We start from the raw sequence: 26,695 nt of genomic DNA on the forward strand, positions 1-26,695 counted from the left end.
CAAGTCATACAAGTGATCTCTGAAGTAGACAATTCGGTTCCTCAGTTTGATCCCAGCTCTCAGTTCAACTGCTAGCCAGCAACGCTGGGCAAATGTTATCTCTCTGCCTCGCTTCTGGGGTAAATCAACTTGCTTCAGACCTCACAACTTTTGGTTTTAGCTGTGCCAGCTCCATAAGTTTGGCATGTGAGCAGCAAGACCGTCTTAGGTGACTTCCCAGAATGCCACATGCTCCTGACTAAGTCAGATGAGCCGAGTCTAAGCTAGTGCTGTTCCTGCACAAGCGCCAAAGCTGTATTGTCTGAAATGCCCCACTTTGCAGAGCTGGATTTGCTCAGGTGCATGAGAGTGCTTGTGAAAGAAGCTCACAGAGGCAGCTGTGCATCATCTTTACTCCTGCTGCAAGCAATTCAGTGGGATTAGCAGAGAGGCAGCTGGAGGAGGAGGGAGAAATTATGCTTTCTGCTTCGTCATGAAGACCATGCAGCCCCACTTACCCGTGCAGCTGAACAGGGAGTCTGTGGACACCTGGGTGTTATGCCATTATAATCATCAAACTCCTGTTACCCAGTGATTAATTTGAGTGATTTACATTTTATGTGCCCCAGGCACAAAATTAAAAGGTTTGGCCAAAGACCTTACAATACAAACCGTGAGGAAAACCAAAATATTAAAGGAGTAGCAGAGAACATCAGAGTCAAACAATAATATGGGGCAAGTGAAGGGACAGTGCCATGTGGTTGGTGCACGTGATGGCTACTGATCAGCCTGAACTTTCATTAACCCCACCATCCTTGGGTGTGAAAACTCTTGGGAAATTTTTTTTATTTCTCTGTTCTTGCAAGAGTTTTTTTATGAAACTAGAATTGTGGGCAAAGATTTTTGACACAGCAGCTGTCATGGCACAAGGAGGTAAACAATAAACCTACATTTTGCATCCCTTGAAGAAACAACGATTGACAGATTTATAGCTGCAATGTGAAGGAGTGATGACATATATGCTTAAAAATAAGAACAATTAATTCTCTGGGGTGGAGAATTAAAGTGATAAAGAGGGAAAGATAGAGAGGCACAGAAATTTCAACATCTTTTTTTCTCTTCTTAGGGAGGTACCAGCAAAGCAAGATAAAGTGAGTCTATCCTCTGTCTACAGAGCAGCTGTCCAGAGACAACGTTGCCGTGTAAATCAGGAGGGAAATGGTAACAGTGAGTGGAGTGCTGGTATTTTTTGTGGTGTCTCTGCTGATTGTACAGTTCCTGAAACTGCAATGGATGCGAAGACGACTTCCCCCTGGACCAACTCCATACCCCTTCTTTGGAAACCTGTTGCAGATGAACTTCAGAATTCATCATGAGAACCTTAAAAAAGTATGTATTTTCTGGCAATTAATTAGTAGACTCATAAGCTGATTTGAAAGAAAATGTGTTTAACATAGTCTTATTTTGAATGCTAGGGAGGGATTTATTCTAAATTACATAAATGTGAAAATAGGTGGAGATGATTAAAATATCTGTTTCTTGGTATGAAAATTTGCACTTACAATGAAACAAACAATTCAAACCTTATGTGCTTACGAACAAAACCATACTGATGATAATAGTCCTGCCTTACACATAGGAAAAAGACGCATTTTACAACAGAGTCTTTAATTCTGTGTAGCCTTTTGTATCTCTGTTGTTGCACTGGCAATTCTAAGTATTCCTTGAAATTGCTACTGAGGGCATATATGTTTTCAGTATAGAAAGGATGAGGTTTTTTATACTTATTCAACAGATTTTTTGGAAGATCTTAGAATCAATTTTTTTCTGACATACAATTTGGTCAGATTTTCACAAGAGACTTCAGTCTTCTGAGCATGACTGAGCTTTTAAGTGACTGAACTAATTCACTGTATGCCTATACTCAAGCCCTTTTTTAAGTCCAGTTGTAATGTCTAGCATTTCTAAAGTTTGTACCATGTTGTTTTATAATTCCCATACATATATATTAAATATTTAACATTTATATGTATAAGTAATATCACCTCATTTTCCCTCTTTATATTCAACCTTCCTTTTCCCTGGTTCTTTCGTATCCTGCCAGTTCTTTGCTCTTGAGCTGCATATTTCAAGCCAAAGTAGTATTATTCTACAGCATAAAATAATAGGCAGTGCCTGTCTGCTGCCTCTTCTTCTATATCTGACCCCCTAAACCTGAAGAATAGTATTGCTCATCCCAAGATTTCAAAAGACATGAATTAGTCCTTACAAAAATGAAATTAAACACAAATGTGCAAGCATGTGCATATGCATTTTTACTCAGTGTGCATTACCTGTTCCCTCTTGTTTGCTCCCAAGCAGCAAAATTTTGTACTCCTTTAGTCCTGAATTTCTTGGGATGTTTTGGCAATACCCCCCTCTTCCCAGGCCATTCTGCTCCATAGACTTGCCACTTTTCTAGTTCCTGATTCAGCAGCCAGGGCAAGGACTGTCTTGCCCACTTCCAGTGATTTCTGCATGCATAGCATTTGAAGACAAGGCTATCACAGCTGAGCTAGAGAGGGTGATTCCTGCATCAGTCACCTTCTTGGCTGCTTTTGCTAGTCTTGATACACAAAGGGGAATTTGTAGATGGTTCATGTCAAACTCATGAGCTAATGCTTTCTTGTAATAAATAGTGAAGATGTAAGAGACCATCTACAATGAGTTTGAATTGTAAGACGTGATAAATAGCATTTGCAGACTTTGGCAATGTTGGCTAACGTTTTAGAAACATCTTGATCTTTAGTAAGTGAGACTTTAGATAGAAACCTGACTTCAAACTACATAATAGGTAAAAACAGATTTGCTGCTCTCTTCTCAAAGTCAGTCACTCTTGGAGCACCTGCCAAGGGAAAGGATCTGGTTTATTTTGTTTGATTTAAATGTACTGGTTCTTACCCATGTTGTTCTGATGCTGCTTTGTTCTACAGATGGCCAAAATTTATGGTAATATCTTCACCTTATGGGTTCCACAAGGTCCTGTAGTTGTCCTACAAGGGTTTCAGGCAGTGAAGGAAGGTCTGACTGTTCATGCTGAAGATGTTGCTGGAAGGCCCACAGGAGGTGTCTTTCACTGTGTGTCACATGGAAATGGTAATTATTATTCTCAGAAATTCTTTTCATGTGTTTGTTCCAACCCTAGTTTTGGAAATTGATTTAGAGCCTCAATGCCCTTAATTTATAATTGGGAAAAAAGTTTATTATTTTCATGAGTTTTTTGAAACAGTTCTATTTCTGATTCCAGCATTATTGTTGGAACAATAATGGCACCATAGAAGTAATGTGAGAGTTTCTATACAGGAAATAGATGGCTAAACTGCAAGAAGAAAGGAAAGAGGAATGCTGGTAAAAATTTGAAATAATTAGAATAAAAGAGCAGCTCCTTGGATGTATCAACTGTATCAATTCATTAATTTATAAGGTATTGACAGCATTAATTCATTATGATCCCAGGTGTTATGTTCTCTAATGGCCATCTCTGGAAGCAGCAGAGGCGTTTTGGACTTGCAACAATGAGGAAAATGGGAGTAGGGAAGAAAACCCAGGAGTATCAGCTACAAGAGGAAGCCTGTCATTTGGTGGAATATTTACAGAAAACCAATGGTATGTGACTTGGTGGGCAGGTCAGTCTGTGCAGTGGGAGATTTTGCTGAAGGATGGGTTACCATTAGCTTTTCAAACTATTTGATTACAAAAATGGATTTAAAGTGTATATGCAGAGCTGAGTCTCAAAGGTCTGTATCATGTGACCTGCATGAGACATTTCCTTGCAGGAGTGTGAAACCCCACAGCATGAGTTTAGAACTGGAATCTCCTATCTGGTTGTATATACCGGTATATATGATATACCAGTATGTGTATACTGGTCCCTATCTGTTAGTGCTATTACTTCTGAGTCAGCTTTACATTACTCATGGCAACAGCATCAGGGTAAGAGCAAACAGTAACAAAATCAGTGTCACAACACCCCATACTCCTGTGCAGAAAAGAAAAACAAAACATAAATTATGAAAGGCTTTGATCAAGGCTGCACAACCCTGTTCTCTGCTCTGGTAAGTGCAGTGGAAAAAGCTCAGCTCACATGGCTTCTGGTGAAGCTCCTCAGTAAGAGAGGGAGTTTGTTCAGATTGTGCTGCTGAATAACAGGGTGAGTCCATAGATAGTAGGCTCAAATATTCTATCATATGAGCAAAGAATAGGAGGTGGTTCTCAATTCATCTATGTATTTAATGTCTCATCTGACAATTTTGGCACCCTGGTTATTGCCAAACATGAGATCTACTGATGCCGAGGTTCAGTGGAATCTGGGCATTCCATTCCCACCAGCAGTTTTGCGTTTTTTAACCATCAGTGTGTTTTAGGTGTCTGAAGTTACTTTTTGACTCGGGCTTTTTACCAACAAATTGGGATTTGCCATCCAGTGAAATAATTAATGTCAGAAATGTTTACAAAATGTTATCAGTTCTCCTGTCAGTGGGTAAAGCAGGAACAGTTAAGTGTTAATAGTGAATGCAGTTCATTGTTTTACAGGAAAACCTCTGGACCCCACTATGCCTGTAGTTCATGCTGTCGCAAATGTGATTTGTTCTGTGATTTTCGGACATCGCTTCTCCAGAGATGATGAAAATTTCCACCGCTTGATTGAATCCATCGATGGCATAACAGCATTTGGGAACAGCATCGCTTTTTTTGTGAGGAAAATTAGTTTTGTTTATTTGTTTGTTTGATTGATTTCTATAGATAGACAATTAAAAAGGCAACTTGATTGTTACTTCTATAACAAAAATAAATACTGGTGCACCTGGAATTGCTGAAGTATGCATCAGAACAGTACTTCCAGATGCCTAGTTCAAAACTTGTTTCAATTGCTTATGTTTCATCATAGGACAGACATTTCCTGTGTCTGGGGGACAGAGATGGAAACACAAAGGTTTGTTACATGTCTGGGAGACGTACAAAGGACTTTCTTGCATAAGCACTACCTGTACAACTGTGATGTTTGAAACAATCCCTGAAACTCAGCAGTAAAATACAGGTCCAAATATCTGAAAAGCTCAGAGAAAGACTAATATTAATTTCTGTCTGGCAAAGTGGCTTTCTTCATTCTGGTATGATATGGCTGTCAAAAAATGTCAGGAGTAATATGGGTCTTTACTACTTCCTTCCCTACTGCTAACTAACTTCATAGAAACTGAAGTAGAGCAACTGTTTTGTGCAAAGGTAACATGTCACGAAATTGCTTAATGGTAGTTTTCCCCTATAGCTTTTGGCAGCAACACCTGTCCCATCTCTGCACATCCTTACAAGAATTCAGAGGTTTGGTCCACTGGAGGGAAAAATTCTCTCTTGCTTCTGTGTGTGCAGCTGTGACTGCAGCTGCCAAAGCAGTGGCACAGATGGCCTCAAATAGGGGCAATTTTATAATGATTAGTTTTTGAATGGAAACCACAGCACTGTGTATAGTCAAAAAGTCAATTTACCCATGTATGAGGCAGCTGCTTCTGCAGAACTTGCTGGAACTCATCTGGCTTTTTCACAGTCTTGTATGATTTCCACCATCTCTGACTAACTGGAAAGTGCTGTAGTCAAGGTCCAGAGAATTTGAGGACTAATTCAATACTTTTGGTAGATAAGCTAAAATAAAACTACTTATGATTTTTTATCCCAGGAGATGCAGGTTGAATCATTCCTAAACTACCTTCTAGCCAGGGTAGACACAGGTTCAGCTATTTCCAAGCTTCTCTCAGTAGGTATTTTTATAAACTGTTCTTAAAACATCTTAATTGTGTATCAACAGCCAACAAAAACATTCTAGTCCCGCATTTCATTCTGTCCTGCTCTCCACAGTGTTTTCACAGGGATGTACAATCCTTTAATGATGGGCTGTACTAATCTGTTTTCCTGGTAAGTGGACAGATAGTGTCAAGCAAAATTATGCAGTAGGATGAAGAAGAAATACAAGCCAGGAACCTGAATAGGCTTGTGGGGAGATAAATCTTTGTCATGCAATTGCCATTTAAATAGATGAGCCCAGAAGTTATGGCCGAATGCATAATTTAAGCTGCAGTAATTCTGTAACTGGAGGGACATGATGCAATCTTTAAAAGGGGAAAACAGGAAGTGAAATGAAATAGAGGAATAGAATTCACCTAGGAAGTGTTTTATTTCTTCTCTGCTGAGATGTGGTTTTGTAATGGTATAAGGACAAGAGTGTGAATATGTTTAGAACAATGAATAAAGAGAAGGGAATCCCCCCTCAGTATTTCTCTGTCATTTAATTGTTTTGCATATCACAGGGGTGTGATACATTTGCTTCTCATCTATGAGAAGGTGATCTGAGTAAAATCTCAATGCATTCAGTATTCTGCTATAAGAAAATAAACCCGGGTTTGGATAGTTCTATTTTCAGTCAGCAGATGTGTCAAGGAAGTCAGCCTGGATCTGGGTTTTTTTAGTGATGAAATAGAAATATGTTTGTTGGATAAAGTGAGAACAGGGACATGTTTCATAGGAGGTCCTTGGTACTAAAGGTGAGCCTAGCAAAGAATTGGGGTACAGAGGAATTTAATTTATTCTTTGTATATCACATTTGTATAATCTTATAGTATACATATATGTAATACATATAATTTTGTAGTATAAAACCAAGAGAAATTCTGCTCAAGAGAAAAATGGGATTTAGAAAGGCTTTAATGACACGTGGGATAGGCGCTATCCTTTCAGTCTAATGGGGAAGATTCAGTCATCAGTCTTTCATTTGTTTTTATCACTACCCAGAAGCCTGTATAGGATTCAAATTTAGTTTGCTAAATACCACATATTTATAGGTAATACCACATATCTAAAATATCTATTTTATAGGTATATGAACTGTTTCCCTGGCTTACAAGTCATTTGCTAGCAGCATATAAAGAGACTAAGTCCAAATTAGATTTTGTGAAAGCTCTATTAGCAAAGGAAGTTGAAAGCCACAAAGAAAAAAGAAAAGCGGACGAAAACCGAGACTTCATCGATTACTATTTGGCTGAGATAGATAAAGTGAGTATCTCTGAACTCCTCTCACACTTCACTAACAACAAGCGATTTTAAGTGTTCCTTTGATTATAATGATATCTAATATAAATATAGAAGTATACAATTTCTCCATAGAAAACCTTATACACAGATGAATGAAAAAACCTGACAGTAAATGATAGCAGCAAGAGGAAGAAGTAATAAAGTGAGTTAATTTTCAGGTAGATTATCCATAACTACAATAGCAACAGATCTGCATATGGTTAAGTTACAACTAGAAATGACAGTTATGATGAGATTTGCAGCAGGAGTAGAAAGTATGTACAGTAGTAACTGTGTCATGGCTGAAGAACAAGATGTGTATATAGATAAGATAAATTGACAAGTGTATTGGAAAATATTAGAAAATGGTTTCCTTTTATTCAGAAAATTTTATTTTCTAGCCCTTTTGTGGGTTTGTGGTTTATGTGGATTTTTTTGTTTGTTTGTTTGTTTTGTTTGCTTGGGTTTTTTGTGTGTGCCTGTTTTTTTCTTTTGTGGGGGAAGGAAGGTGAGGGCTTTTTGTGTAGTATCAGTAAATACTCCTGGGAGGTGGTTTAGTTCTTTTTTTGTGTGCCATAACTTTCTTTTCAATTCATATCTGCAGACTAAAGGAGATGCTGAATCTACTTACGATGAAGAAAATTTGATCCAGACTATTTTTGACCTCTTTATAGCAGGTACAGAAACTACAGCCACCACTTTACGTTGGGCATTGCTCTTTATGGCGATTTATCCTGACATTCAAGGTAAGCACATCCAAAGAGGTCTCCAAATCTTTAGCAATTATACAAGTTCAAATAGTAGCAGTGCCTCTTCAAAGAATAGTAGAGCAACTAATTATTAGAGTATAAATCAGGTGAACTGAACGTATCTGTTTCTTGATGTATCCTTTCTAACATACAGGCCAGTTATTTCAGGTTTTGTTTTCAAGAGATCTACACAGAATGCAAGACGTGATTAATTTAATTAGATGGAGGAGTTTAGTCTCAGACAAGATAAATTGCTCCATTGCCTCTCCACAGACAAGAATGATTAGACTTCCACTGAGGACAAGGTGGAGCCTTCAGGTCACCCTTTTAAATCCATGACTGCTATTCTTTGATTTGCTTCTCATTTTTTGCAGCAGAAATAACTAAAATACAATGAGATGTTTCTAATATATGTGGTTATTCCATCAATCTTAGAACTTCAAACACAGATATCTATGTATAAACAGATGTAAAAAAATACTGGGTTGAGTATCTTGAAAATGTGTGCTTTTAATAATGATATTAACAGAAGAAAGATACAGGTTGGCAGAGTAAAATGAGTGAAAAGGTAGAGTCAGAGTGTATGAGATAGAAAGGATTAGAAGGTATATAAATCACTTCAACAGCCTCATATTTGAGAGTTTAAGCTTGGTACCAGGCACAGCAGGAGCCTGGCAAGTAGAAAATAGTGGAAGTGCAAAGGAGAAAGCATCTCCGATTTTTGTTACAAAACACTGCTCCAAAAGACCTAAAATTTGAGACTGGATTGCACGTACTGAATTTTCACATGATCTCTCACCCTCTCAGGATATATTAAAACATTCTTAAGTTTCCTTGGGTGATTCTAATTGCAATTATAAAGGCTGTAGTATTAATAAAAAATTAATCAGAAATTGCCAATTCAGTTCATATTATAAGTTAAAAAAAGAAGTTCTTGAGAAAAAGTAATTTAATTAATTAATTTAATTAATTAAATTAATTAATTAATTGTGTAAGTGCTTCCGAAGGCAAGTAATTACAGGATAGCAGTTAGGCCACCTGTAGCTGACAAGCAAAATCTGTGTGCTTCTAAGTGAAGAATAATCCTTGATCAATTACTAAACTCCTCTCCTAATATACAGTTAATATTTTTTCCAGTTGACTCCTCCTTGTAAAAATAAATACTAATAAAAATATTTTTATAAATTACCTTAGAGCAGCAAATGTAACAGGAACCTACATCTTCTTATAGAATTACTTAATCTACCATTGCTATTTTTGAAGTATTATTTGGGTATGCAACCTATAAACAACCTTAACGTCAGATTTTACTCAGATCATCCGTATGGGAAGTTGAAGGCATTCTTTTTTATAAAATATCTTTTTCATCTTGTTGGATGCTATTATGACTGTAAAAAGCAATAAGAAAAATTATGAATGCAGACTTTATAAATTGTTGGTTGTATATTTAAAGCTGAATATTCCTCCCTAGAGAAAGTTCAGAAGGAGCTGGATGCTGTTCTTGGTTGTTCCCATGTATTTTGCTATGAGGACAGGAAGAAGTTGCCCTATACAAACGCTGTAGTTCACGAGATCCAGCGATACAGTAATATAATCTTAATTGCACTTCCCAGACTGAGTCTGAAGGACACGGAGCTGCTGGGATATCATGTTCCAAAGGTACAAATGTGCTGCGTATTTGAATATCTTTGATTTTGGTCCATCAGATGATTTCAGACAGGCTTTTGAGGGTTTTTCTGATTAGGGACATGAACTCTTGTATCCTTTGTGTTCTAGCAGTGCCCCTAAGCTCTGACTGTCTCTGTTGGTGGTCTTTATAAGGAAAGGTGCACTTTGTCCTAAATATTAGTAGATTCTAAGGTGTCCTAAATATTAGTCGATTCTAAGATTTCTGTTGACACCACTGTTCCTCTTTTTTCAGAACACCGTAATTCTTGCAAATATAGACTCTGTTCTGTCTGATCCTGGAAAATGGGAGACACCTGATCAGTTCAACCCAGGACACTTTCTGGATAAAGATGGAAACTTTGTAAACAGAGAAGCGTTCTTACCATTCGCAATAGGTATGTGCACTGAACAGGGATTTATTTACTCCTTGTGATAACAACTCAAGATCCATTCATTCCCCAAAATAACTGGGAAGGCACCCACAAAAGGGCATATACACACATTCCACTGCCCTAAAGATCTCCGAGAAGGGAGAAGTCTGACTGTACGCGGAAAAGATAGGAAGAGAAGGAATGACACATGGAAAAGTTTTTGTTCGGAGACAGATCCAATTTTTCTTGGAGAAGAGATCCAATTATCAAAGTAGTGGCAGGAAAATCCATGGCGCTAGGAAGACTGTAAGTGTAAACTATACCACCCTGGTGATCATTTCTATAATGTTTTCCTGCCCGCTGTAAATATAGATCAAAACTTTCTGTGGAAACAAAAGCAGGCTTTCGGTTCTGAACCATTAAATGACAAAGTTAAGAGAAAAGGACAAGGTCTGCAGAAAACAAGCAAACAAGCAGATTAGAGAGGGAGGTATGGTAGAAATCCTTTGGCTGATTGCCTTTTCTGTCTCTTCACAGGGCAGCGTGTGTGCATGGGGGAGCTGTTGGCAAGGATGGAGCTCTTTATTGTCTTTTCCACCCTGCTACAGGCATTCACGTTCACCCTTCCAGAAGGAGTGAAGGAAGTCAACACCAAGTTTGTTTTTGGGAGCACGATGAAGCCACCTCCCTACCAGATCTGTGCCATTCCTCGGTAGGAAATGGTAGATGCAGGGAAGAGTTATTCTGTAAGATTACTTCTGTATGTGAATTCCTTTTTCCATGTCTTCAGATTTTCTTTCCTCTTCATTTGGTTAATTGCTACCCTGAAAAATGTTTTTCAGATAGTTGCATCCTAAGGATTATAATTACAAAGAGTTCATATTTTGTTCTTTCTTTCTGTTTGGAAAATCTTGTTAAATTTCTCCTGATGTGTAACAAATAAAAACATTAAGGGAAGAATTAGAATTGGTGCTTATTTATTACCAGATGGAAAGAGGATTTACAGGGAAAGAACCTGAAGCAAGGACTATAAATTGAAAGATCTGGGCATTTTTTCTCATAAGCCACAGAGGCATTTGTGGAGATAGGCTCAGAGGTTTTCCAGTCTGTCTCAGGATATTAGTGGGTGCAGGAGATATAGGAAGCTCTTGAAGGAAGCTTCCTAGAGAGGCATACTATTGCCTGAGATAACACTGCCTCAGACTGATAATGTTTGCTGTTGAGCAAGCTTGTTGTGTACAAGTCTATCCTTGACACCTGACAGGACAGTTCAGGGTTTCAACCACTAAAACAGGTGAATTTCATCCCTTCAGATGAAAATAGAAGAGCAGCTTCATCAGCCAGTTCTGGAGCTTTTCTTAACACAGGCAAGGACCAAGACTGGAAGACAAATGACAACAGTGAGCAGTCACAGTGTTGATAGTTTGTCCTTTTTGATGACCCCACTGGTTGCCAGCAACATGAGAATGTCTTCTTCATGACAGGTCATCTACTGGTGGTGATTGCTCCAGATCCTCCAATAATTTATTCAGCTTCATTACTTTTTTAGTTCTTTAATGAATTCCTTATCACAGTTAGCTGCTTTTACATCAGTCAGCATAAATTAGGATATCATGACCAAGAGAAGATTTGGCACTACTGAAGAATTCTTGAAGCCCTTTATAAGCCTGGTGACTAAGGACTTGGCAAAAGTGGATATTTAAGATTTGGCAAATTTGCTTACTGGCAGATAACAAGGGATTTTTTTTTATGGCATTGAGATACGTTCTTCTTGTATGAGGTAAAAATTGGATACTGTCTGCCAACACAGGAAGGATTATTTTTATACCCTGATTAGCTCACAGTGCCATCTCCAGGACTGACATCATTATCACAGCTGTATTTGTTTCAGGTACCTCTGCCTACCTTGTGTTTTAAAGCACCCCAGGCTAACAGGTAGGGATGTGTGAGATCACTAATCTGCATACAGGATGAAACCTGGGTTGCCAGTTTCTTCCCCTCCAGGATTACCTTTGTGGGATGGTTCAACCCATGTCCAGCATGTCCTGACAGGCAGGTGATTGTTATGAAGTCCCCTCATGCTCAAACTGCCAACATCCCCCTGGCAGTAGCTCTGCACTGGTAAGAGGTGACTCATTTGTATCCAGCTGGACAGCAGGAGGAGAGGCAGCAGTTTGCCTTGAGCAAATTAAAAATCACTAATCCTGAAGAATAGCTGAAGAAATGCTGCTGGTGCTTGCATTTAGTAATTATGTAGAAAATGGAGCCTAGGCAATCTCATAAATACATTTTCCATCAAATAAAGTAAGATGAAACCCAGATTCATCTGTAGTCTATACCAACCCACAGTCATCTCCCTTTTCCAGTGTGAGAGAACCATACTCCAGGCTAGCTCCAGCTGAACACTGGTTAAAGTGTCTATTGAGCTCAAAACTAAGTAGGGTTTGAAGCTATTGAATGTCATCCTGGAGAAATATGTGGGAAAAATTAAGTGGACCTCAATGTTTCAGAGTTTCATATTTGAAACTCTGGGAAAAAAAGATGGCCCTGGAGAAGCGGGAGATCTAAGATGGTTATTGGAATTTTTGTTGTCTGCCGTAGAAATATAATGTTAAAAAATAAATATATTCTGTTTAAGCTCTCAGTTGTTACCTGGTGGAAAGAAGGATGGGAATTTATTGTGGTTTCTTTGGAAGAGAGTTGTGGTACTGGGCAAAAAGGAGATACAGAGAAAGTCCAGCTGAGTCCAAAGAGAAAACTGGTCTCTGACCAGCATGCAGGAGGAAGGCAGAAGGGTGATGGGGTGATGTGATGCCACTGGTGCCTCATACTGTGGTGGGGAAGCTGTCTTAGGAGCTGCCAGGCAGAGAGAAGGCTGTAGCTGCTACCTTGAGTGAGTATCAGGGAGGCAACCAAGTTCTCACAGGCAAATGTGGCAAAAAGACCTGTGAAAAAACACCTGGACAGGTGTCTGGAGCCAAGCTGAGGGGAAGGCAGGCTGCTGGCTCCCTGGGGAATGGTCTGTGCAGCCCTTTGGAGGGAAAGGCTGCTCTGCTGACAGAGCAATATCTCACAATAGCCACTTCACATGGGATGGAGGAGGGCTGGGTCTTAGGGTCCTTTCTCACACTCACTCCCTTTCAGGATATCAGTCAAAACACGTTTCTTTTACAAGTGTTTTGCTTTCAGGGGATGGGCATTTTTGACAGGGAGGCACCGATCCATTAACATTTCAATCTAGATCTGTAAAGGGACTGTAATGGTCCTTGCTATGTGATGCCTAGACTCCTTGTGTGGTTTTCATGGTCTGATTTCAGGCATGTGAACTCCCCTGCTGCTGGGTTTATGGGTCCTGTGTGTGTTGAGGTGTGGCAAAGAGTTTTGGCTACAGGCTCTGTTTGTTCTCAAGTTACGCGTGTCATGACTGGTTCTTGTTGGGGCCCTTAGTTCTGTTGTAGCTCAAGATCCCTAGTAGGTTTTTCCCATGTTTGTTTTTTTTTTTTTTTTTAAATCTGTTTCATACTAGATGTATTTTCTATATGATTATTTGTTATTTGTCTCATAAACTTTCTGATGAGTTCTCAAAATATCCTTTAGGGTATCCATCTTATGTCAAGACTGAAAGGGGAACTTCAGAAGCAGACAAAACCCTCAGTGAGGTTACCTATTGCAAATATGTTAGAAAAAAAAAAGTGACATCACATTAAACCAGTTATGTTTTCAATTACATTCAAAAGCATAACAAATTTTGCTTTTTGTATTAAGCAATAGATAGTTGTCTATGTATCTTAAGATAAATGTGGGCTTTTAACTTCTGTTGGTCTTGCCATTACTAGATAGAACATGTATATGGAATATATATAAAACAATTTAAAAAGTCCAAGATTTAATGTCCACTTACATTTGCACGCTTAATTTGTACGTATGACTATTGCTTTTCTAAAAGCATTCGTGGAGTGTTTGTAGGAGCACATACCATCCAAAATTGTTTCAGAAAAATTAGGTGGAGAATTTACGTGTATTTACATTGCCTGGAAAGTCTTTGCCCTAGTCTTTTAAGACACAGTTCCTACAAATCCTGTGATCCATATTTGATAAATATAATCTGGATGAGAAGAGGGAGAGAGGTGTGCATCTATTAAATATGCTTAAGCATGAGAATGTAATAAGTGGGACAAAAAGGGAGTGGTTGATAACAAAGAGGGAGGGTTAGAGGCGGGGAAGAGTTATTATATGAAATTTAAGCTCTTATGAAAAAACTGGTTGAGCAACCAGCCTTAGTATCTTCAATAGACTATTTTGAATAAAGACAAGCTGGTAAAAGCAGACGGTAAAATGTTGACAATAAGTCAAGTTCTTATAGCTGTGGCTATATTTCTTCTAATTACACAGTTTTTAAAGTTGCAGCAAGTACGGAGATGTCTTCCTCCTGGACCAATTCCTCTCCCAATTTTTGGGACCTTGATACAGCTGAACTTTCAGTTTAATCGTGATCTCCTCATGAAGGTACTTTTTTTCAGATATTCCTAATTGTTTAAAAGTCTTCGTCATTTCTTATGTTTGCTGTGCGAAAACATCCTCTCCTGAAACTACGTTGCTGGCGCAGTGTAACTGTTAACTGGCCACTGTGATATCACACCCGGTTTGGTTCAGAACTGCTGGTTTGGTTACCAAAATAAGAAAAAGTTATTGCGGTGTAAAGTAGTTTGCCAAGTTAAGAAAACTGGTATTGGAATTTCTGAATATGTGAAGATCATTTTGATGCTTAAACTGATCCCCTTTTAATACTGAGATGTGAAATTTGATATAATTTAGGATTAAATAGTTAGGGAAAAAAATACTATCAAAAAATTGCATTTATGGCCTGGATTTGTACCTTTCTGAGCATTGGCACTCTCTAGCTTGAGCAGTAAATAGAACTTAAGTGCACTTTGTGTGTATGTGCTCACTTATATTGAAAATGGGTAAAATGGGTGGGAGGAAAGAAGAAAATAACTGGTACAGTCTCTACAAGCTGTTTTCTCCTCTGGCATTTCTGTGTTCTTTTGTGCTACTTTACTTGTACAAATGATAGAAACCCTCTTGAAATAAATTAATGAATTCATGAAAATACCCTTTTTCACATGAATCTTTGAGAACTGAGCCTTGGCTTATATACAGTAATAAAAGATACATTTTGTTTCTTGACATAGACCTATGGCTCTGAAAAGTGGGAATACTCAGTTGTTTCCAACAGTGAATGCTGGAGAAGATACATATGCTTTCTCACAGATAATTATAATCTTGTGGGAAAGATGGAGAACATCACTCCACTTTAGGGCTGGTCTTGTAATCAGTGCAAAAACAGGTTCATCCTCTGTTTGTTTGCAATATGTGGGATTTTATCTGTGCTTTCCTGGCTTCTCTCCCATCTCTAGCTGGCAAAAATTCATGGCAACATATTCACCTTATGGTTTGGATGGGCCCCAGTGGTTGTACTGAATGGATTTCAAGCAGTGAAGGATGGTATGACCATGCACCCTGAAGATGTTTCTGGGAGGCTGGTGTCTCCTTTCTTCAGAGCAATGGCCAAAGGAAAAGGTGAGAATTTCTTTCCATAAACACTGCACAGAAGCATCATCTTTATAAATTGCAGCTCTTTTGTAGCTTGTAACCACTTTCAGAGGTACCACAGTAAGTAGGGTTTGTCTACAAGGAATGACTGCCAGGTGAACTGCAAGGTAGGGAGGGGTGAAATAGCTTTTGGACAGTAGCAGGAGGAAAATACAAGCAAAAGAAAAAAGATTCATAATGTCTTGTGTGAAGTACTCACTGGAGCAGATTCAGAGGTGATGCGATGAGGCAGTGATAAGTTGTGCCACAGAGAACTGGAAAAAAAGCGGGAAACAGCCCACTTCCTTGTCCTGGACTTGCTGCCTCCCACTATTACATTTTCAATTAAAGAGTGAGATTGATAGTGGGATCTTCTTCCTGTTCCCTTCCTTCCTTTTGTGAACGTTTTCTTACTCCCACAGTAACACCCAGAGGCTCAGTGTGCTTCTATTTCAACCTTGCTGTAGGTTTCATACCACCAACCACACTGGGAATTCCCAAAGCCTGTCACAAAGCCTAAGCACTGAACTTTCCTGCCCTGTGGACAGGAACTTTCATTCCTGCCTGTGAACAGTCAGAGTTCTTTCCCCCTTTCCCTTCACAAGAACCATTAACCTGATTCAGGTGAGCTTCAGGTACAGCAGAATGTGAGACGAGCACTACAAAGAGCATCTAGAGAAGCAGCTGTCAGACTTGCAGAGAAAGCTGGTTGTCTTGGATCAAGCTTAATCCTGCCAGTCATCTTATTATCCAGCTGAGTTTGTCCTTTTCAGCCCTGTTAACATACTTACATGCCAGAGTTCTTTGTGCCTTTGTGTTCTTAGGCAATGCAATAGTTTAATTATATTCCGTGGCCTAGTATATCCTGTAATGTAGTCCTTGTCTATAATTAATATTAGCATGATAAAGAAATCTTCCTCTAATGTATGTAGGGATTATGTTGGCAACTGGTCACACCTGGAAGCAGCAGAGAAGGTTTGCACTCAGGACACTACGCAACCTCGGCCTGGGGAAAAGAGGTCTGGAGCACCGAGTTCAAGAGGAAGCCCACTACCTGGTAGACTTCTTTGCAAGTATGAAAGGTATCTCTGCAATAAATATCAATACATTTCTACCATTAGTCTGATGTCCTTAGCGTATGAACTTCTCTGAAATTAAGGGCTACTTTTGTTCCACAAGAGAATGTGCACATTAGTCTTTCAGTGTCTTTGTGGAACGGACTGAAAATGCAAAGACCCCAGTCCTGTGTTTTCAAGGAGACTATTTATTGTTCGAAGTTATTTACAAAACAACTACAGCTGGGAATTAAAACTGGAACTTATTTATTATTTATATCATAGAACACCCTAAGGGGAAAGGGATCTCTGAAGATGGACTAGTCTAATCCCTTCTCAAAGAAGGGTCAATCTGAGCAGATTTCTTAGGGCTGAATTGTAAGTATCTTAAAGAATGGAGACTTCATCACCTCTCTGGATAACCAGTTCTGCTGTTCAATCAGTTCTTCAGTAAAAAAGGTTCTTATGTTTATGCGGAATTTAATGTATTTTTGCCTATTGCCTCACTTGATACCACTGAGAAAAATCTGGCCCCATGTTCTTTATTCCCCTCCACCAGGTATTTCTACATATTTAGATACCTCCCTAAGCCTTCTCTTCTCCAAACTAAACAGTCTCTCTCAGCCTGTCTTATGTCAGATGCTTCAAACCCTTAATTGTCCTTTTGGTCCTTTGTTCAACCTGTTGTAGTATGTTGACGTCTCTCGTACTGGGGAGCCCAAAACTGGACCCAGCCCTCCAAATGGGTCTCACCAGTGCTGGTCAGAGGGGAAGGACCCCTTCCTTGGCCTGCCAGCAATTCATTTCCTAATGCAGCCCAGGATGATGTTGGCCTTTGCCTCAAGGGCACATTGCTGGCTCAAATATGGTGCTGGTGCATAAACTTATGGAGGCACTGTCAATGCTGATGAATTAAGTTTTGTCTGATATGCTATTTGAACACTCCATGTAGCAGTGACTAGAATCTTCAATACAAGATTCTACCCTTCTCAACCCAGTTAGGATCATGTGAGTTGGATTTCCAAATACTGATCATTGCGCAAAGGCACAGTAAATCAGGACATGCTGTGACTAGCATTATGTCAGTTAAAAGTAATTAAATCTAGCCCAATCCTATGGTTTAAGAACTAGGAGAGATTGAAATGTGGCCATATATGTAGGAGAAAAAAAGCACAAAACAGTAAGTTGCTAATCAGAATCATGCCTTGTGTGTTGGACACTTGCATACATAAATAAAGTTGTTTATAGTAATTTATTCCAGAGTCACAAAAGAGGGATTTGAGATTAGGTTTTCAAATAATTGCTTTAAAATTAGTTATTGTATCCCTGCCAAAATTGGTTGAAAAGAGTTTACAACATTTTATTTTACTGGAGATTCTTCATCTCTAGCAAGGTCAGACAAAACATAGTGGCCTATATGTCCTTGCTGGATAAGGCTGTCTCCCTTCTTGCAGTTCTCCCTTCAGGTTCCCTTCATCCACAGTGTTCTCAGTCATTCCCATGCTTAAGACATATTTTGAATTTGCCGGGCAGCAAATTTGCATTGAATGTTTTTTCCTTATCTCTAAATTTGCTCTATCATATTACAAAATATTTTACATATCTGGCATTTCTTTAGGGTGCCACACATTCCTGGGATTATGGGATTGCACCATGGTCATGAAGAATCAGTTTGATATTATAATTTTGTAAGAAGATTGCTGCTTCTCCATGAAATGCAATGCTCTCTTCTTTGGGTAACCTATAACATTCTCTGATTTCACTAAAGCAGGAGACATTAACAGTGACATTTATTATTATGATTGCAGGGAAAGCTCTGGATCCTTCTTTCTCTCTTGTTCATTCTGTCTCAAATGTAATTTGTGCTGTCGTGTTTGGACATCGTTTTGCCAGAGAGGATGAGACCTTTCATGAACTGATTAGAGCCACAGAGGAACTGTTCAAATTTGCGGGCAGCTTTATTCATCATGTAAGTGAACAATCTGTTGTATTTCTCTAAATAAGACGGAGAGTGAGAAATGCAGATTCAAGAGGTGGCTGTTGGGCAGAAGTTTTCGAATGGGTGAGTGGTGTCCTGTGCAGTTTTACTGGGCAGTGCACTCTGTCAAAATGTGATGGTAATGCTCCACATACCAGCCTCAGGCATTTGTGTTCATTGTCCTATGTTTGAGCACTCTGGTAGCCTGCTCCTAACTCTTTGCAGCAAGGCATAGGCCCATGGACTGCTCCTGGGTCATGGTTTTTCAGCCTCTAGGCATCAGACTCCTGCCTTGGACAATATGATTCTTAAATATGAAAAATCAGGTCTAAAGGTGTGATTCACATGCCAAGTTTAGACACTGTTTTGTAGAGTCAACAGAGAGAAGAATTATTCAAATACCGAAGTGTTTTGCCTGTGGCTACTTATCACCATTTCCTCTTTAAAACTTGGACTTGAAGACTTCCCAGAGAAATTCTACTCCTTCAGCCGGAGTGAGGAGTAGCTCCAGACACAGGCAGCAGATGACAGGAAATGCTAAGCCAACAAATATAACTCTAAGCTTGGCAATCAAACAATCTGGGAGTCAAGGACTCATCTGACACTAGAGGCCTCCTTTGCACAGAAGTGCATTCAAAGTTTCCTGGGAGTTCTGGTTCTGTCCCACTGCCAAAGTTGTCCCATACATCTTATGCAGTAAATTCTTAATGTAAACCACAAAGGAATCCCTGTAATACAAATATTTCCCTCCACATCCCACAGAGCATTCTTTTCACTGGGTTATGGTCAGGTTCCCTTTTGCTTAGCCTAACTCTGCTCCTGTAAGTTGAGTGTAGTGGTGGCGAGACCTGCTATTAGGACAGAGAACATACCTCCTTTTCTTGTCTCCTTCCTGCCCTGGCTTTGCTTAGTCCAGTGAATAAGATACTTTTTGAGGAAACAAGAACAGCTATTCAAATTGTTCTGGAGCAATGGCCACAATCTTCCCACTTCCCAGATGCAAAGAGTACTCAGTATTGTGTAAAAAATGGTATTGCTGCATCCACATCCCAATTTCTTGACTGGATCCCATGTTGTCAGGCACTAAGCAGGAGAACACTGTGGATTGGGCTTCTCCAGAAATGAAGGAGGAGTTTTGGCAGGACCAGTAGCCAGGAAGGTGGATTGGAGAAAGTACACTGCAGATACAAGAACAATGTATACAAATTACCCAAGCATAAATATAGGCTGAAAATCAGAACGAACTTTCTAGCTATCAGAATAAGTAGAAAGCAGCTATATCTTAGGCTAGATTTTCTCCAATGGTAAGAGAGAAGGAAAAAATTAATCTGGTTGTGTCAGCTAATGCCTTCTTCCTTTCTAGAGGAGAGCACTCAAATTTGTCAGGTAGCTGTTCCTCAGATTTTCTGGATTTCAAACATTTGAAATTTTATTGAGGACCCTTGAGAGGCCAATTGGTAGAGAGTGCTTTAGGGATTACCCAGCCTGTATAGCAGCTGCCGGCAGCCAGCCCTTGCTTTGGGTTTATCAACTCCTTTTGCACATCCTGGTGAGGACAGTTGGCAAGTTTTGCTTTTCCGTTCCCGGTATTCTCCACTGGAGGGCAGGATGTCACTTTTAGAATGCCCGAATGCAGTTCATAGTAATTGAAGATGTGACTTGAATAACTGAATAGACGAACACAGTTCATCCTAGTTATAGTAATTCTAATTTAGCTTGTGATTGAGCTGAAAGCCTGTGGAACTCTGAATCTTACCATCAAAACAGCTAGAAACTAAATAGTGTACTGTTTCACACTTGAAAGCATAAGCACAGTCTTTGACAGGATATTTTACTAATGAGGTCCAAACCCCATGCTAACATGAACATCACCCTCTCTCTGTAGCAGGCCTTTCTAGTGCATTTTCTAGTGATAGAGACTTTACAGTGCCTCTTGTGTGTCACTCCCACAGCTGTATGAAATCTTCCCCTGGTTGATGTGTCGTCTCCCTGGGCCCCATAAGAAGGCCTTGGCTTGTTATGATGTCCTGAGCTCCTTTACACGGAGAGAGATCAGAATGCACATGGAGCGTGGGATACCAGATGAACTGCAGGATTTCATTGACTTTTACCTGGATCACATTGAAAAAGTAAGTTTTTTCTGTCAGGCTACAGGCACTCATCCTGCATCTCCTGTCACAGCAGAAAGGGAGCTGCTGTCCTGGGTACTGCCCGCCTTGTGTACGCCCTGAGCAGCTCTGCTGCTGTGCTCAGTCACTACAGATGTGCAGCCAGGGGAGAAATCCCTCCCAGCTATTGTCTGTTAGCTATTTCTGTCAGCCTACTCTTCAGTCTTGTAGCTTGTGTCTTATGAATACTTAATAGTGCTAGATTTTTTATTATTCTGGGGAACAAAAGCAACGATCCTGTGGACTCCAAGCATACTGCAACTGTGAAATTGTCATTATCATCCAAGCTAGTACTTCTACCAAAGAGTCAAATCAGATCTCCTTGCTATGATCATTTTTTTCTATATAATAACCAATAGCATCAGTTTGTATTTCTAACTGGTAATTCTTTATTAATTAATTACCACATCAGCTGCTATATTTTTATGGCCAGGATGGATGTCTGCCCAACTGGCTTCTAGTTCCTGGGATCCCCTTGTTTTATTTTTTTTTTGTACCGGCACATTCACACATCTGGCTTTCCAAAGCATTTAACAGCTTCTAAAGCATTTCACTGCTGTTCTAAGATTTATGAGTCTTGAAAATCAGTGGACCAGAAATTTTTTCAGTGAGCTCTTCTGGGATCTGTCGGATGGAAATCATCCAAGTTTGTTTATTAAAAAAATTGAACTGTCTGTAATAGATGCACAGGAGCAATAAAAAAAGATTAGATGATATTACAGCAGGGAAAAACATCCTTTCCACTTTTCAATTGCTCCATTGGCAAGAGAAAGGTTCAAGACCCCTGAGCATAACCTCCCTAAATTTAGACAATGAATTCCCCCAAACCATAATGATGTTCTTTTATAGTTTCAGTGTATACATACACGTCCTCACACTTCTAATTGAAAACTGTAAAACCCCAGAGCAGCTGTATGTGAGTCATTGTGCCTTTGTAGTGAAGAAGAAACCTGAATACCACAGGTTAAGAACTTTACACAGCGCAGTGTTCGTTACCTTGTCACTGCATTGCTTGCTAGAAAAAATAAGTGGTGGACTGTGACTTGAGGCATGAAGAATGACATGCTGGTAGACATCTTTAGAGGAAGATTTACTTATGAAACCTTCTAAACGAACCACTATTTGTACATTTAAGCCAATAATCCCTTTCTGCAAAGAACATGCAATTTAGCTTCATGATTAAAAGGGCAGTAAAGATAGCTTGTCTCTGTGAAATGTTAGCTTTTTGTATTGATAGTCATCCTTGCTGTCTAACATTCCTTATCAGTCTCTGTATTGTCCTATATGCAGAACACACTGCAGCTTGGGACCAGTTATAAAATCACATTTAACCCTATTTGGATTTTTCTAACTTTCATGTATAAGCCTCTATTTTTTCTTATCATTTGCAGTCCAAAGATGAACCCAGGTCTACATACAGTGAAGACAACATGGTTTATTCTATAAATGACCTTTTCCTGGGTGGATCAGAGACAACAAGCACTACTTTGAACTGGGGTCTGCTCTATATGGTGGCATATCCAGACATTCAAGGTGAGTAATAAGCACATCACAAATATCTTTCATGCAATAGAGCAGCCAAGTCATAACATTTTCATGGATCAGAGATTATTCCTAGATACTGATATATGCCTAGTGGTACATGTACCTTTTTGTACTGGTAGATCTCTGCTAGGCAGCATCAGTAGATGCAGGGAATCTGTACAAAAGCTCTTAGAGCAGCCACAAGAATAAGGCAGTTCCCACAGTTAACCACTTGGGAATTATGCACCTGTATAGGAGACTGTGGCTGATTGAGGTGTAGGGGTCTGTGGGGAAATTAAGACTGTGGTAGAGATAAGAGGACTGGAGTCACTTTTTGGGAAGCTAGCAGTTTGCACATGTGTTCCTTAAAGGAACAGTGGCCACTGCTGCAGCCATTGGTGAGGGGTGCTCATGGTGCTTCAAGAAATTGGGTTGGGTTCTGTCTTAGCTGTAAACACGACTGATGGCTGAAAATAATTAACCTGAAACTAATGTGTGATAATAGGAGTGTCACTGTTTGGAAACTTGCTTCAACTGTGCTTTGTATTGCTGAGTATCAGTAAGAGGGACCACAGGGGGTCCTGCCCCTCTTGGTGCTCTGTAAGTTACAGAAGAAATACAGAAAATTGCCTAAAGGTCAACTGCCAGCCTTGACTTTACTTTTGCCCATCAGTTCGTTTCCGATCCCAAGGTACCAGGGTGTCTATCTAACCTGTGATTAAATTAACTCTGTGATGTGTTTGAGTTTCTTATAACAGAAATTATTCCAGTCAGGAGAGGAAACTGATGGCTCATCTATTACATATATTTGTATTTAAGAAGCTTGTTTTTAAGTCTAGTTTTTAAATAACCATCAATCACTTTCATATAGCACTAAATGAAAAGGAAAGGAAGAAGGATGTCTTATGCTGGATAACAGAAATCTCATTGTTACATCACAGAACATGTGCAAATACGCAGAGGAGAACAGGATTTTAAATGGAGGAAAGACATGAAGATAAGAAAAAATGACTCATCTTGTAGCTGTCAGACAAGAAATTCCGCTTAATCTCATGTTATCACGTTTTGTTATCACCTGTGTAATTAAGGTTACGAAAGCACTAACTCACCTGTGTAATTTTATTTAGTTAAATATAATACCTTGCACATATGTGGGAAAGCAGGGTGGGTGCAGAGTGATCCTTCCTGGGCTTCTTTTTGAACCCATTCATACTGTTGCATGTATTGAGACCCAATGACAATGTTGTGCAGTTCCACTCTGTAACATATGGAAAATTTTGGCCTTTTGTCTCACCATTAAATCAGGCTCTCCTTGTTCTCTCAACAACCCAAACAGAGATGTGTGTATATATTACACAGTGACTGATTACTTCAAACTACACTGGATGCTGAAGTAGTCATGCTTGCTTATGCAAGATAGCTCTTCATAGAAGGAAGTTTACTTAAAAATCTTTCTGGACATACATTTTAAATTCTGTAAGGTGCTTAAATCTCAGTCGTGAGAGCCTACCTAGCACAGTTGTGTGAAGGACTGCTGGCAGTCACAGAGCAGCTTGATGTGATGGAGAACGGACTTCCCTACATCTTACTGCTTCTTCAACCAGCCTGGAAAAAAGATAGGATCATTTATTAAAAATCTAAGGTGTTTTTTTTAGGTGATGTGTCCTGCCTCTCTTGAAGTTTATAAAATGAAGTTTTGTTTTTGTTAATGCTCCCAAGACTCCTGTGCAATAAGTGATTTAAAACATGCTATTTTTGATCAAAAAGCAGGTGCCAAGGACTAGACACATTTCTTTCTTGGTATTTGGACATTGTTCTAATTGGCATTGTTTCACTTAGCAGACATTCTACATAAGAACCATTTCCTTTTAACAGAATGTTAAATAGAATTAGTGAAAATACTTGATATGTTTTTCCACCTGAAACATTGAATATTTCTCCACAGAAAAAGTTCAGAAGGAGTTGGATGCTGTTCTAGGTCCTTCCAAGTTAATCTGCTATGAGGATCGGAGAGAACTGCCCTACACAAACGCTGTGGTTCATGAGATCCAACGCTTCAGCAACATTATCTCAGTTGGCATGCCCAGGGTGTGTGTGAGGAAAACAACATTGCTTGGCTTTCCCCTCAAAAAGGTACAGACGCAGTTTCTAAGTTGCTACACACCTTTATTGCATCAGTAGAACAAGGTGTGGATTAAAATCTGTTTGTGCCAGGAGCTTCTCCTCAGTAGCAGGGGGACTGGATACCTCCGGGTCCCATTGAATGGGAACAAAGATGAGAACTCATCTGTCAGGCTGAGCGATGCAGCTCTTGAGGAGAGGGTTATCAGTAGTGAGAGATGCCCCTGGATGGAAAAGGATATTTTAGCGAAGTGTTTCTACAAACCAATAAAGACAAAACATTTGTGATTGATACTGAAGGAAACTATGGTGGGTTTGTGCTGATAAGGCATTGGAAAGATTTCTGACTGAATTTTTGTGTTCAGAAAGCCTGTAAAAGATCTGGGGAAAAGGATGACAACTTGCAACTAGCTTTTGTCAAAGAGACTAAATCACAGAAACTCCTAACACTGGAAGTGAAAACGGATTTAGCACAAATAAAGTTGTTAGTTCCTATTGACATGGTCACTTCCACTGTCTGGCTCGGATCAACATTCTGAAGCAAAAATATTTAGAGTTCCTCACGGTCCTTACTGGGGAACTGAGTCTATCAGCACAAAACACTGAACTCCGAGAGGGAACGAACACTGGTCTCACCAGCTGGCTCTGGCTGCTGGGTAAGGACTCACTGCCAGAACTGAGTGTTTTTCTCCTTTCAGGGCACCATAGTTCTTCCAAATATTGCTTCATCTTTGTATGACCCAGAGCAGTGGGAAACACCTCGACACTTCAACCCTGGTCACTTCTTAGATAAGGATGGAAACTTTGTGAGCCAAGAAGCCTTTTTACCATTCTCAATAGGTAAATGGACTGACAGCACAAGCATTAACAGTTTGGATTGGGAGTGTAGAATGAAGATGTCTATTAAAAACCTATTGGTTTTCTATTTTAAAACTTTTTGTGGAAAACAATGCTTAAATCAACATGATTACTTTCAGTAACTTTTGTTCTACTGAACAAATAATAACGTGGAAAAATAGAGGTGTCCTGACAAATGTATATATCTAACTCACCTTATTTTTAGAAGGAAATTCTCTGCTAATGATCATGTCTATTGATTTTGGGCATACATTTCACACCAGACATACATTTTGGAAAGTACTTGCAAGTAGCCCTCCTGATTCTTTATGCATACAACACTGGAGCCTGACATCTCTCAGGAAAAGTAGGACCTTATTCTTCGTTTGTATGATGGAATGAATTCCTTTCAAGTTGTCAGTCAAATTAAGATGAGATTTTTGAGGTAATTGAAGGGATACTTGGAGCAGAAGGGCCACACGGTTATCTGTAGCTGCAGGTAAGACTGGTCAAAGGAAGAATTACACTAAACTTTGTGTCATTGATTGCATTAAGTCCTAAAGAAATTCTCAGTTAGGCAAAAATACCCTAGCTTTGTGTGAGAATGAATACAACTGCTGTTGAGGTCAGGGTAATTTACTCACTGTCCTCCCCTCTTCCCTCTGCAGGGCACCGTGTGTGTTTGGGGGAGCACCTAGCGAGGACCGAGCTCTTTATTTTCTTTGCCAACCTGCTGCGGGCTTTCACCTTCCAGCTCCCCGAGGGAGTGACAGAGATCAACACAGAGCCCATTTTGGGGGGTACCCTGCAGCCCCACCCGTACAGGGTTTGTGCCATTCCACGCTAGGCTGGACATGTGCAATGTCCATGAAACATCTTTGTTGCCTTTGTGAATGTATGTCTTGAGACCACATAATGCTTTTTGTCTTGGATTTGAATTTCTACTCCAAAAGCCACCTCTTGTCTACATCAGAAAATTTTGTTCAGACCCTCTTACCTGCTCTTGAAGGTGATCCTTTTATTTTGTAAAAGTTAATTTGATCTGTAAGGCATCGTCATTCTCAGCCATAAAGGAATCTTGCAGTTGCTGTCTGGCCTGGCAGATATAACTCTGGTACACTGGTGAGCAAATGACAAAATTGACCAGCAGACTTCAAAATTAATTCATTATCTCTGAGTTATCCTGTTTCAAAAAGCAATGAAGTTTGGGAAAACAAACCTGGAAGATTCTGCCTCTTGATGTTACTGTCATCAGCTGTAACATTTCAGTCAACTTTTTGTTGATGGTCACTAATAAAAGATGCAGGAAAATATGTGTTAAGGCATCTTTAAACCTGGCAGAGGATAATTGAGTCCAGCAGAGAAAAGTTGCAGGCTGAAACTTGGTGGAGAGTGAAGCTACAGAGAGAGGATTTATTTTAGGGCACATACCTTTAACATTTTAAAATTCTTGTTAGTTTTGGAAAGTCTTTTCTAACAGAGCAACTCTTTACACCCATGCATGACCCCTGTTAGGATCAGCACTAGCAGGTTGATACAGCAGGTGCAAGGAGCT

The 26,695-nt window shown here is 39.5% G+C and overlaps 3 protein-coding genes across 8 annotated transcripts in view; all 3 read left to right on the forward strand.

Moving 5' to 3' along the window:
• LOC108495258 (cytochrome P450 2J6-like) overlaps window positions 1-1,225 on the forward strand; it is a 28,084-nt gene extending 26,859 nt beyond the window's left edge. The window contains exon 12 of one of the 2 annotated variants that reach the window (XM_017810771.1): window positions 1,106-1,225. In XM_017810771.1, the coding sequence (XP_017666260.1) occupies window positions 1,106-1,134 (29 nt within the window). In that variant the 3' untranslated portion in view covers window positions 1,135-1,225. The remainder of the gene's footprint in view (window positions 1-1,105) is intronic. The other variant, XM_017810766.1, reaches the window with a different exon arrangement.
• LOC108495257 (cytochrome P450 2J6-like) lies at window positions 1,116-15,391 on the forward strand. Of its 5 annotated transcripts, none has more exons than XM_017810759.1 (11): window positions 1,116-1,368; window positions 2,952-3,114; window positions 3,475-3,624; window positions 4,552-4,712; window positions 6,883-7,059; window positions 7,682-7,823; window positions 9,298-9,485; window positions 9,748-9,889; window positions 10,403-10,577; window positions 14,267-14,371; window positions 15,283-15,391. In XM_017810759.1, the coding sequence occupies exons 1-10, from the start codon at window positions 1,198-1,200 to the stop codon at window positions 14,328-14,330; spliced, it is 1,533 nt and encodes a 510-aa protein (XP_017666248.1). In that variant the 5' UTR covers window positions 1,116-1,197; the 3' UTR covers window positions 14,331-14,371; window positions 15,283-15,391. The 5 variants fall into 5 exon arrangements, with proteins under 5 accessions (XP_017666248.1, XP_017666249.1, XP_017666250.1 ...); XM_017810760.1 differs by having other exon boundaries at window positions 2,952-3,096; XM_017810761.1 differs by lacking the exon at window positions 15,283-15,391 and having other exon boundaries at window positions 14,258-14,347.
• Window positions 15,379-25,987, forward strand: LOC108495129 (cytochrome P450 2J2-like). The gene is made up of 8 exons (XM_017810450.1): window positions 15,379-15,445; window positions 16,390-16,539; window positions 18,321-18,481; window positions 20,443-20,619; window positions 22,050-22,191; window positions 24,128-24,270; window positions 25,002-25,143; window positions 25,809-25,987. Exons 1-8 carry the CDS (start codon window positions 15,379-15,381, stop codon window positions 25,985-25,987), a joined length of 1,161 nt encoding a protein of 386 aa, XP_017665939.1.
• Window positions 25,988-26,695: the final 708 nt, after the last annotated feature.

This window comes from Lepidothrix coronata, unplaced genomic scaffold (assembly GCF_001604755.1).
Source record: "Lepidothrix coronata isolate B3197 unplaced genomic scaffold, Lepidothrix_coronata-1.0 Scaffold29, whole genome shotgun sequence".
NCBI classification, from domain to species: Eukaryota; Metazoa; Chordata; class Aves; order Passeriformes; family Pipridae; genus Lepidothrix; species Lepidothrix coronata.

What these genes read in the sequence shown, in the direction of transcription:
- LOC108495257 (XM_017810759.1), top strand. Translation starts at nt 1,198, where the DNA reads ATGGTAACAGTGAGTGGAGTGCTGGTATTTTTTGTGGTGTCTCTGCTG. An exon ending in CTGTGTGTCACATGGAAATG is followed by an intron (nt 3,115 to 3,474) that starts GTAATTATTATT and finishes TTATGATCCCAG; the next exon opens with GTGTTATGTTCTCTAATGGC. An exon ending in GATTTATCCTGACATTCAAG is followed by an intron (nt 7,824 to 9,297) that starts GTAAGCACATCC and finishes ATTCCTCCCTAG; the next exon opens with AGAAAGTTCAGAAGGAGCTG.
- LOC108495129 (XM_017810450.1), top strand. Translation starts at nt 15,379, where the DNA reads ATGCACCCTGAAGATGTTTCTGGGAGGCTGGTGTCTCCTTTCTTCAGA. An exon ending in ACCTGGATCACATTGAAAAA is followed by an intron (nt 20,620 to 22,049) that starts GTAAGTTTTTTC and finishes TATCATTTGCAG; the next exon opens with TCCAAAGATGAACCCAGGTC. An exon ending in TCTCAGTTGGCATGCCCAGG is followed by an intron (nt 24,271 to 25,001) that starts GTGTGTGTGAGG and finishes TTCTCCTTTCAG; the next exon opens with GGCACCATAGTTCTTCCAAA.